Source organism: Rhipicephalus microplus, chromosome 4 (genome assembly GCF_043290135.1).
Source record: "Rhipicephalus microplus isolate Deutch F79 chromosome 4, USDA_Rmic, whole genome shotgun sequence".
Classification (NCBI taxonomy): domain Eukaryota; kingdom Metazoa; phylum Arthropoda; class Arachnida; order Ixodida; family Ixodidae; genus Rhipicephalus; species Rhipicephalus microplus.
Genome location: NC_134703.1, coordinates 23,719,574 through 23,731,895, shown reverse-complemented (window position 1 = coordinate 23,731,895; position 12,322 = coordinate 23,719,574). Strand labels below are relative to the sequence as shown.

At 48.5% G+C, this 12,322-nt stretch overlaps 1 protein-coding gene across 3 annotated transcripts in view; it reads right to left on the bottom strand.

Moving 5' to 3' along the window:
• The window catches only part of LOC119171561 (uncharacterized), a 160,484-nt gene that overhangs the window by 42,819 nt on the left and 105,343 nt on the right, over positions 1–12,322 (bottom strand). For all 3 annotated transcript variants that reach the window (XM_075892331.1, XM_075892334.1, XM_075892335.1), the window contains one exon: positions 1,345–1,450. In XM_075892331.1, coding sequence (XP_075748446.1) covers positions 1,345–1,450 — 106 coding nt within the window. The remainder of the gene's footprint in view (positions 1–1,344; positions 1,451–12,322) is intronic.

Here is a 12,322-nt window from a genome sequence, read left to right as displayed (position 1 = left end):
GCAGTCCAAGCACCGTGTGTTTTTTCCATTCTTCTTAAAGGGAGACTAAAGTCAAATAACAATTTACATCAGAGCGAAAGCTCAATTTATGACAACATCTGAAACAACAATATTATCAACAACAGTGCCCTACTTACCGAGAAATTAAAGAAAATGCACAAGAACACAAGCGCCGCAATAGAACATTTTCAAAATGATCTCGATGACATGATACAGACAGCGTACAATTAATTACTAGTCATCGATCTAACAGCACTAAATAAAGAACGTTCCGTGCATTAAGAGACGCAATCAAATGCTGCTCGTACGTTACTGTTTGATTCATGGAAAAAAGAACTGCTGGACGTTACTGTGGGGAATTGCGCGAGTGGTTCAAAAATTCAATTTTCGTGTGGTTACACGATACAGGTGATGCCATCTAGCAGAGCGCAGTTGAAACAAATGGTGGGAAATTGACTTATCACCGTTGCTGCTGCTGTGGCTCCCGCTCCTTTTGGTCTGCTCCTACTAGCGCAGTATAGCCAGGCGACGTTGTGCACGGCAACAGTGACGTGAGACGGCCCGGTCGGTCTGCTTCTTAAGGCGGGTAATTTGAAGTGCGCTAACCCGATGCGGAGCACTAGAACGTGATTTTATTTCAAAATAGGCACAAAAGTAACACTACAAGGTTTCTGGACCGCCATTTCAACAATCAACGTCGACTTAATAGTTGACTTTATAGTGTCCCTTTAACCTATAGCATTGGTTGCTCTTACTTCAAGATAGGACATCTTCCCCGGAAAATCAAGGAGCGCCTTTGTGAAAAATAGCTTCCTCTATCTGCTTCAGCTTCACTGATTCGAAAGCGCACATCTTGGTTGCATACGTTCGGCAGCTGGGCCTTTTTCAGAAACTGTTCGCACATACTTTCAGCAAAGAGGCTGCCAATCGTCTAGCTACTTTTGATTTCATACAACAACACACATTTAAACTCTTCTAAGGCAGCATTTAGATATAGTGATATCATGCATATTGTATATGACTACTGATCTCAACAATTGTAAGAGAGACGGTCTAAAATAAAATATTTTCAATATGGGAAGGGGGTGGGCCAAATCTTTCAGAAAAGGTGGTGCCTATAAAAAATGAGATTCATGTCTAGCTTTCACAAAAATCCCCCTCTTGCAATTCACACCACTTTATTTTATTTTTACTGTTGTTTTTGTTACTGTAATAAGAGGGTGCCGACTAATACCATAGCTGATTTCAGCAGGACACTGTGCATTTCCTCGCTCATGTTAGAACAAACGAATATATATCAGATATTTGAATCTATGGTAAAACAACCAAGTTTTTCCTTTGTACCTGGAGCCCTGGCGATGGAGGCTTGTTATTGTCGGCGCTGCCAACTTGGGCCCCTTGCCACAGCTCAAGCCTGTGGCACTGGTGAAGGTGGTTTAGATGATGTGATCTGAATTAGACAAAAAGGGGAAAAAAAAGTAGGAAATTGAGTAACAGCATTCGACTTTTCTCTGTGCCCAAAAAGCACAAAGCTCCCAAGAAGCCATGTCAACGAAAAACCAATTTACAGCCGACTACGTGTTGACAGATATTAAAAGACACGAACACAACACTCAACACGGCCCCACAAAAAGCCGTGCAAGTCATTCTCCTGTCACACAAAAGCAGGATGTGCCGTAATTTAACGGGCTTCTTCGAGGTTACAGTGAGTGCACAACGTACAGTATCTACACACGCTGAAGTGAAATACTGGATGAGATACTGTACACATTTGAATGGGCTACCCCGCGCACCAGAAATAACATTAAAGCAGGACGGACGTATTATCATGTTCCTCGTACATGCGATATGAACAGCTCGAAGCTGTTGTATTTCACTAATTTTCGTGCATTTCTGAGTCCTTTAACTTTACGCATATCACTCCGTCCTTACTACCGAGTGGCTATTGCAAGAAGTGTCTCCCTCCGCACGGCCATTCTCGTCGCGGAAGATTGGATGATCAATCGACCGGTAGGCGCCAGTAAAGGCGCCTCTCTGCGTCCCTCTTCCAGTACGCGTCTTTTCGTGTTGTTTTTGTTTGTTTTCCTGGCGATCGTGATATACGAGCAGCGCCGGCTGTTGACGCGGAGCGCAGTAACGGGTAGGGTGACGTCAATCGCTGTGGTGCCGAGTCAAAATACGCGCGACATCGTGTCACCCAGGCGTAGCCCTCGACGGAGTCTCTCTTCTTCCCAGGATGGACTCTCGGAGAGGGCTGTATCGCGGTTCAACGAACGCACGGCACCCTCCTCCGCTCACACGAAACAGCACACGTCCGAGATGGCGACGACGAATGCGCGCGCGTATTGCGTGAGAAGAGCGAGCTGTTGCGGCGCATTTTCGCGCGCTTTCCCGGCTCTCTCCGCATCCGACCGACAGGCGTCGCGTCGGCTGCCCGAGGCGCCTCGGCAAATAAAAAAGCCACGCAAATCATTTTGCTTTAACAGCCAGGAAAATAACGCTAAGCCATATTCAAGCAAATGTGCAGCAATTTAATTGAAAGTCTCCTGGAAGCTAACAGGACACGTACACTTAAAGAAAATAAAAGGGGCGGGGCGAGGGGGGTTCCCCATTACTCCTTTGACGTTAACTTCCCAATACACGTTAACTCCCTTTAGAAGGCCACTACACTCGCTTCGGAGAATCGTGGGAGGTGCGACTGAGAACGAGCCAGGAACGACCAGAAAAAAGTAGTAGTATCCGGGTTTTCTCTTTCTTTCTTTTTTTTCCTTTTCTTCTTTTTTAGCAATGTGAGCAGCTGCGACGACGGGGTACACTGTGGAACCTCTCCCCAGTACGTTTCTTCACAGTTTGTACTTCCAGACGCAGTTATATACCACGGCCACTGGATTTTTATACAATGCCGCTAGAGTGTAATCTCTTCGAATATGCAGTACGCACATGTGCTTACTGCGCGACAGTAGGCGATAAAAAAAAAACAACAAGACGCCACCCGTACGCTGAATTACACCTGCATACCTCATCGACTCGCCGAACCAGCTGCGATTCTCCAGTGCTCATGTCTCACGAAAGTTTCGGGGGGACCGTGTTATCGACAAATGCGAAATGATAAGCCCGCAAAAAGAATTGGTCAGAGTTCAAACAAAACAGGACACTATCGTAGACTGGTAGGGCGAAGTACGAAATTGTATCGAGCCAAAGTAATTCATCAGCACATGTAGATTACCCGTGCAAATAAAATAGCCATATAAGAACTTCATTTCAACTCCGGTTTCGGAATTATATATCTGAAAACTGGAGCAAGAAATAGATTTACATTTACCGCTTTTATCGAACTGCTGCTTTTCCGTCTTCTGTGGACCAGCTCAAACGCAATAAGAGTGTGCAAGTGCGTGCGCTATGTATACAGACGGGTATGATGAAAATATGTGGGTTTTGTAGTGCGACACGTATCCCGGTTTTGCCTGCATATCATACCAGTGCTCTGTAACATATACACTACGAAAATATGAATGAAAGTAAGCGGTGCGTGCTGTGTTTGCGTGGTGCCCGAGCGATACAAAACTAGTATGCCGTATCCGCGTCCAATGGCGAAACGCTGCCACCGGTTCATTGTCGACTGGACGTTGCGCAGAGTCGCATGCAGATAGGTGCATGCAGGAAGCTGCCGCAGTGCTCTGCTTGCGCGCCTCTCTTGTGTTTTTGTTACGTTTGCACTTCGCTGTCAAAACCAAAAAAAGGCACTTGCTTCGAGGAGCGGCAGAAACTGAACAAAGAGCGCGAGACTTTGGGGAAGCCAGAACATACGCTGCTGACGCGAACACACTAGAGGTCGGGGAAGAACAAATGTATCGAAAATGAAAAAAACGGATCGTGCACGTGATAGGCGCTGCAGTGTGGACCGCACGACCACACTCCCTTCTTTCTTGCTTTGGCCACGTTTCGTTGCTCTGGTTTCTGTTCACACGCGCACCAATGGCTGCCACAATGCGCGGATCGAGGAAGAAAGGGGAGACTGTCGAACGTGCCGGCTAACCTCTCGTTCGGCGCCGGCGGCTTTCTGCTCTGATAACTTGCTTCCCTCGATAACGACCTGCGGTGTACGATCTGGCCTTGGGAAGGGGAAAGGGCTGCGGGGTGCCGGCGCGTGCTCCTCAACGTTACAATGAAACGCGGTGTATACGCGCTCGCAGGCGGCTCTTACGGCGAAGCGGCAATGACCTATGCAGCGGAAAAGAAAGAAAGAAGGAAAGAAAGATGATGATGACGATGGTGGTGGTGGTGGTGGTGGTGGTGATGATGATGATGATGATGATGATATGTGGGGTTTAACGTCCCAAAACCACCACATGATTGAGAGAAGCCGTAGTGGAAGGCTCCAAAAATTTCGACCACCTGGGGTTCTTTAACGTGCACCCAAATCTGAGCACACGGGCCTACAACATTTCCGCCTCCATCGGAAATGCAGCCGCCGCAGCCGGGACACGAACCCGCGACCTGCGGGTCAGCAGCCGAGTACTTTAGCCACTAGACCACCACGGCGGGGCAAAAAGAAAGAAAGAAAGAAAGAAAGAAAGGAAGAAAGAAAGAAAGAAAGAAAGAAAGAAAGAAAGAAAGAAAGAAAGAAAGAAAGAAAGAAAGAACGATCGCGGTTTCCCGGTCTCTGTAGATCACAATAAACAGTGCCAAGCTGTCGCTTTGACAAAAGAATTAGTTGCAAATGGAACACAGAAAAGGTAGTGCAGAAAACAGCCAACCTAATGGCTCCGTCCACATAGCCCAGAGGGAAATGCCTCGTCATTAGAAGTGCAGCGAGGGTGCAATTTCCGGAGCACGCTCTCAGTGAAACGTTCACTACGTGAAATAAAGAATGCGGGATTGCTTAGTTTGCTCGTGACCTGCTTCTCGCCATACTTACTGGGAAAAATAACGTTTTGGGGGCGCTTGCCGACACGTAAACATCCGCTCACGAAAGCAGCATGCCATGTATACCTTCACAAGCAAAGCAGCATGCCATGTCTACCTTCACGAACAAATGTTTTGACATCACATTAGAGGAAGAAAAAAAACAAAAATGGGGGAAGGCGGGGGGGATTCAAAGGGTATATCTAAGCATGTTACCTATAGACGCAAGCAGCTTATGTATGTCTCAATGTTTCCTCCCCAGCCGAGCAACAGCGACCCACAGTTGCATGGAATACAGCTGGTTCCCGCTTTTTCCGCGGTATTGCATGGCATCAACGCAACAAACAGTATGTCGTATGCGTTCAAACAGCTCGCAAACGGTAAATCAACGAGTAGCACATCAATGTCGCTAACTATAGCGACCAGTACATCACCAACGTGGAGCCTTGATTGGTTTTTTATGAACTTCCTTTATTAGTGGAATAGCGAGCAAGTTGTCGCTGAAGAATAATTCCTCAGAATCATATTACCTGACAGAAAATAAAGGACTCGATCCATCGTTTTTCTAACGAGGTGCCGACATTTGCCAATCGAGAATAAGGATGTATCAAAAACTGCTTTTCTAGACAATAATACAATAATTGTTAGGGTTTGACGACTCAAAACCACGATAGGAGTATGAGACTCCGTAGTAGGGGGCTCCGGGAATTTCGACCACCTGGGTGTATTCGCTTTTCTACTGGCAAAACGCGATCGTTGGGGGCTCTGATCGCTTGCTCGTCATCGCAGCAGGTAATTTTAGACGGCAACCTGAGCGCAACAGTGGCTATAGGGTGCTCCGCTGCTCACTCGGAGGTCACGGGTTCGATTCCGGCGGTAGCATTTCGATGGAGGCATAACAGTAGAGGCTCGTGTACTCGTTAAAGAACACGTTAAAGAGTGCACGTTAAAGAACACGAAATGGTAAAAATTTCTGGAGCCTTCCACTACAGCGTCTCTCATTACACTATTGTGGTTTTGGGACGTAAAACCCCAGATAGGGTAATTCGGTAATTTTAGACTTCGGGATCGAGAAAGACGTCCAGGAAATGCCGAAGGCGTCACATATAATTCTGAACAAGTCACCATACTGTATTTTAACCACCATCAGCGGCATTTTATTTAAATATAGTGCCTTGGGCCGCTACTTGCGACTTTCAAAAAAGAAAAGAAAAAAAAAGAAAGAAGGGGAAGAGGGAAAAACAAAAAAAAAATAGAAGTTAACGCTACACAGCAGTGGTGACACAGATTAAGTTGAATACTTCGATCTGATAAGTTTCGACAGCCACAAGAAACCGATTGCAGCTGCGAATCCGGTCTTTGTTTAGAATGCGGCCCCGCCTATATATAAAGAGCTATACTGTCGACGTCGCCCATCGTTAGCGGTGCAGCAGGTCAAGCGGTATATATACAAGCAGGTCACGGAAAAACCATCTCGTTTTCGTAAAGTTCCCGTCGACTAGTGGAGAGCATACTTAGCATAAGAAAGTTGCCGCGCAAAGCGACCGAGCGAGAGTCGAGATGACCAGAAAAGATATACGGCAAACACCTTTTTTATCGTTGCTGTTTTCAACAAGCACTATAGAAGTTCCATTCTTATGAAGATTTCTGCCACAGACCGCTACGTACGGGCCGCTCTAAAGATACGTCTGAATGAAATGGGGATACAGACGAGAGAGTTAAAAAAAACAAGAAAAAAACACCAGAATGGTTCCACCGAGTTGAGCACGACAAAGGAGCAGCAACAACATGCGAACGTGAACGAATAAAAGAGAGAGAGAGAGAAAAAGAGAGAAAACACCCTGCGCACCGCTGCGTATTGGGAACGTTGTGACCCTCGCGGTAAAAGCCCCGCACAAGATCAACAACCCACGTCACGCCATATTTCCTTTTTTTTTTTCTCCTTCGTTAGAGGTTCTTTGACTACGGAGCCCTCCCACCTCAGGGTGACACCGGGCATTGCTCGGGGCACTGTTTCAAAATAAACGTTTACTTCGTTCGTACTTCAGTACATGCATCAAAGAAACTTCAGCCAAGGAAACGGAATCAGTTTGCTCAAGACAGAGTACGCTTGGAGATAATCCTGATAAGCTTTTCACACCAGCTGTCACTGATGATGATAATGAAGAAGAAGAAGAAGAAGAAGAAGAAGAAGAAGAAGAAGAAGAAGAAGAAGAAGAAGAAGAAGAAGAAGATGATGATTATGATGATGATGATGATGATGATGATGATTAGAACAGCCACCCTTCGCGCCCCCAACGATTGCAATATCCTCGTGTCGTCGCTGTGTTTTGCTTACATGTGTGTTATATTAAACGATACTACAAAAGACAAGATCAGATTGCTCGCTGATGCTGCACACCACCGCCGCACTTTCGGTATGGCCACTAACGGTAACCTTTCAGAAAGGTGCTGCGCCTGACGCGAGCGCGAAAGTGGGAGCGGGTGTATTCTACACTGCAACTGGGTCCCCCCTGAGCAGGTGGATGTGACATTATTGACTGCTAGTGGGGCTAGAATTCCCAAGGTTAGCTGTATCAGGATATTAGGCATGCTCATTTCAGCGGATGGACGTAACACGGAAACTTTACGTAGATTAGAGCAACATACTGCGGCTACGCTTCGCCTCATTATTAGAGTTTCTAACAGGAAAGGAGGCATGAAGGAGGACAATCTTCTTCGCCTCTTTCATGCCTTCCTCATGAGTCACGTTCATTATGTTGCGTCTATGCATCACTGGCTCGCTGCAGAAAGGGAGAAGCTCAATGTACTGATCCGTAAAACTGTTAAAAGGGCACTCGGCCTTCCAATCCGAACTAGCACGGAGGGGCTGTTAGCATTAGGAATTCACAACACGTTGGATGAAATTATAGAGGCTCAACGCACGGCGCAGATCTCTCGCCTCTCGGTCACCCGGGCGGGTCGGGAGATTTTGGCACGTGCCGGAATTTCTACAATACTCCAGGAAGAGCGGATGACTTCTCTTGACTCCGCCGTTAGACAGGCACTCGTAGTTTATCCTATTCCTAGGAATATGCACCCTCAATTTAACGTCGCAAGGAGAAGGGCTAGAGCCAAGAAAATTTTGGAGCAGGTGCACTCGAAGTCGGGATCGTCGACCTTCACGGACGCTGCGCGTGCGGATAGGAATCGTTATGTGGCCGTTGCGGTCTCTGAGCGAGGTACAGTAATGTCGGCATGCTCTGTCAAGGCAACCTCCCCAGCAATAGCTGAACAGGTATCCATCGCACTAGGGCTTTTGGATTCATCCCGTGTTCAGATCTACTCTGATTCCCGTTCGGCGGTTAGAGCCTTTGCCTCTGGCAGGGTCTCCCCACCTGCTGCTAGAATTCTCAGAGGTAGGACCATCACTCCACACGAGATCATTTGGTTCCCGGCCCATATGGGCTCCACGATCAGCGGCATCACCAACTCCAACGAATTGGCCCACGCCCGGGCGCGAGGACTTGCCTTCCGCGCGGGGCTTCACGGCCCTGGCACGTTGGACCGCTCCGCCCCGCCCGGGGCCGATCCTCTGGATGGGGGTGCGGCTGATCGAGGGTCGCGGGACGTTCTAGCGACATTTAACGAAGTCACTTCACATTATCGTTTGAGTCGTAGGGTCTTTCCTCCACCCCATTCGCATCTTACCAGAGGACAAGAAGTCACGCTCAGACTACTACAGACAGGGGTTTACCCCTGCCCAGCTAATGTATCTATTTATATGGATATATCTCCTGACTGCCCGGACTGTGGGTGTGTGTGTACATTTGAGCACATGATGTGGGACTGCCCCCACATACCCAAGGAACTCAAGGCGCAAATCATCCCAAGACAAGGGTTTTATTCCGCCATCAAAAGTACGGATCGTCACCGTCAGCTTCGGGCAATCCAAGGGGCCCACGATGCCGCAGGCAGGTACTCCCTGCCTGTTCCAACGTGGGAGCGGCCCGCAGGGGCGTCGGGGTAAAACCCGACTCTCCTCCCTCGGTGTACAATAAAGTTATCTATCTATCTATTCTACACTGCAAGTTGGCCTCCTTCCAAATGGGCAAGCCAGTGAACTGACGCACAAAGTGAAGCATCCTCACTGACAACGGGCAACGCCTTCTCGTGCTTCACAAGCCGACAAGGCGCCTTTGCCACGCAAACAAATACAAATGATCGCGCACAGGAAAAGGGGAAGGCACGTACCCGATGCGATTACTGTCACCCACGGCACACGATGGCAGTCTTGTTTCTGCGGGGACGTCATACAAAGCGACAGCACGATGGGATCTATCTTTCTGTGGATGCAGCTACATTATGGCATAAGAGATTTAGGTTACAGATGACGGCGGCGGCTGTGGACAATAGCGTTCCTTCACGCAGCGTCCACGTCGAGAAGGAAAAAAAAAAAGAGCATAAGCGCACACACGAGCCATCGAGATAAAAAGAGCGATCTCTTCAGACGAAACGTAAGCGAAGATATAGAAGCGGGCGCCAACCCGAGTGATGGCACAGTCCGAACTGTGGATTTCTTTCGAAGCTTTACGCCTTTGTGCGCAACCCTAGGCTCAAGTGCATGCGATCTCGAAGATGATTGCACCTATACAGCTTCCTCGATAAAGGAGAGACAGTGAAGGGCCTTGTTGAGAACCTTGTCGTATCGCATGCCTGCCTCGTTGCCTCAACAAAAGCGCAGATGTGTGGCACCACTCAGCTTCTCACCTGACGTTATCAGCCCCGTCAGCGTTTCTCTTTCTTTCTTTTTTTTTGCAAGATGAAAACACATTGCACCTCAAGAGGACACAAAGAACTTCGTTCTATCTGTCCATACGAGAAGTGCATAGCGCGCGCCCTCAGTGGTCAGTCAGAAAGTAGAGAGAGCTCAGATACTAGCAACATGCAATTGAATGAACGTCGCAGATAGGAAAAGGTGCTTCAGCGATTAGATCGCGGAAAACACATGCGAGCTCGGGTGAAGCAGAGCGATAGAGCACTGACGAGGAAAACCTCGCACGACTGGGTCTGAAAGACAAAAAGGCATTATTAAAGCGCACGAAACGCAACGAGCGGGGAGATGTGCCCCTGTTGTGTAAACCATTTAACAAAGGAATCGGCTGCGCAAGCGTTTGTATATAGAGCGGTCACATGTTTGGAAAGGAGGAAAAAAACACGAGAAGACAGGCATAAATGATAACAAGGTTAATGGCTGCTGCTGGTTACTATATATCCTACATTTCGCGGGATGGGGCAGGAACAGAAAACATGAGAAACTAAATAAAACCTGTCCGCGCGCTCTTCTCTCCTTTCTTTTCTCTTGAAAGCTTCCACCTCATCAAAAAAAAAACAAATTTTTCCCCATGGTATAGAGTTAGGAGTTGGATGTATGAGCACCTCATAACATACCCCCCGGACCAAATAAATGTTCTTTCTCTCTCTTTCTCGCCATAGTACAAAAGTGATTGTTCAAATGAGCGCCATAACGGGTGATTCTCACTTTGATGGCCTTTGAGCTGCAAGACAACAGAACGCCGCGAAGCTGCCAGTCTGGTTCAGAGAGGGACCAGAATGCTCGCCGTCACGCAAAAGACGAGTGAGTTGGGCTCGTCAATTTTTTTTTTGTTTCACCATTCTTTTTTTCGCTTGCCTGTACGAGCGCGTTTCTTCGAGCGAGGGCCAGCGTAAACGCCGTCCACCCGGCACCAGACCGCGGTCAAGTGAACGCAGCGGTCTTCGAGGAAGTGCGCGTGGGAGAGCACACAGGGTCGACGGCGAGGACCGCAGAGGTGTTTGCTTTTCACCCCGCGTGCCAGGCATGCATGGTCGCACGGAAGAGGGCGACCCGAAGGCGCTGTTGCACGGCCGTCCGTCCCCTTCGGAGGCCTAATTGAGAGCGTTTACCCCTGGCGAGGTGTCTTTGCCCCCACTCGATCGAGGCACGCGAAAGGTTGCACGCAACGCCGAGGAAGGTAACGGCGAAGGAGCGGCGCGCCTCCACGTGCTCGGAGGTGGCACATAATTCACCGAGTTAATTGCACCGGCCGAGCAGCAGCGTGTGACCTCGTGAGTATGAGCATGCCTTTAATTAGGAGTGGTTGCTATTAAAGGAGAACAAGAAATGCGTGGCGTGCATGGCTGAATATCGCTGAATGCCAAGAGGGCGAATGGCCCCCATGACGGGTACTAAAAAAGTCACTGCGAGTCCTACGCGGTGTAAGATACAAAGTGATATTTTTCAGCATCCACAGAGACTGCAAGAACACAATAACTGTGCTCTTTTAGGATGGGCATTTGAAAGTACAGGAACGCGTGGGCATCACGACGACAGTACACTATACCAACGCCTGAGGCGCTGGCTATACATGACCCCCATTTAATGACACGTGCGCATGCGTGACCGGGACTTATTCCACTATATATCTCGTGAGATACAGATGGATGTATGGGAAAACTTGATTGGTTCATTAAGTCGTGCTACTTTCATAGCTATACAGTTATCACTATAGCGTCATGAAGACTAGGCACGGCGAGCTAGTAAATTAGAAGTGTGGCAGCTTGGGCTAGTTGGTATGGCATGGCGATAGTTATGGCACGAGAACAAAACGACGACACAGAGACAAAGAGGGTCCTTCGTGTCCTTCTTGTCTCTGTGTCATCGTTTTGTTCTCACGCTATAACATATCGTCGAGCTATAGTAAAGCCGTCCAACAGCACAAGGACGCGATGCAAGTCAAGCCGGCCACAACGAAACCAAGCAAAGGAAGATGGAGCCGAGCCAATGGGATCCGTCCGTTACCTTCCTTGCAGCGCGAGGCCGAATAGTTCAGACCATCGCCCCGGTTAAAGAAAACAAGGCAGCTACACGCACAGGGTAAACATCTTTCGAAACTGTTCAAACGGTTCGCCGCCCGCTCGCCTACAGCCGGCGGACCTTCGGCGTCTCGCCGTGTGAGGCCGCCGTTGCTAAAGGACCACGAGCGTGCAGTGTAAACAGAGCACGAATGGCCGCTGGGCGCAGAAAGCTTAGCGAAGGCTCCGATGGAGAGCGATTTCTCAGCCGGCTGCGAATGACAAAAGAGAGCGCAGCAGCAGCAGCAGCTTCTGCATGCTTGCGCGATGCTTTGAGAGAGCTGCGCTATAAAGCTACGAACAGGTCTGCCAGGCCATTCGTCCGACCTATGAATTCTGGGATCTCTTGAAACAGCGCAACAATGAACAGCATGAACGCAAGACGAAGAAATGAACCGAATACAGACCACGTGGTTCTTCACTGCTGAACCAAAGGTCGTGCAATCGAATCCCGGCCGCGGAGGCCGTATTTCGAAGCAAAATGAAACAGAGGCCCCCGTGTCCATAGATTTACGTGCACGTTAAAAAAAAAACGCAGGTGGTC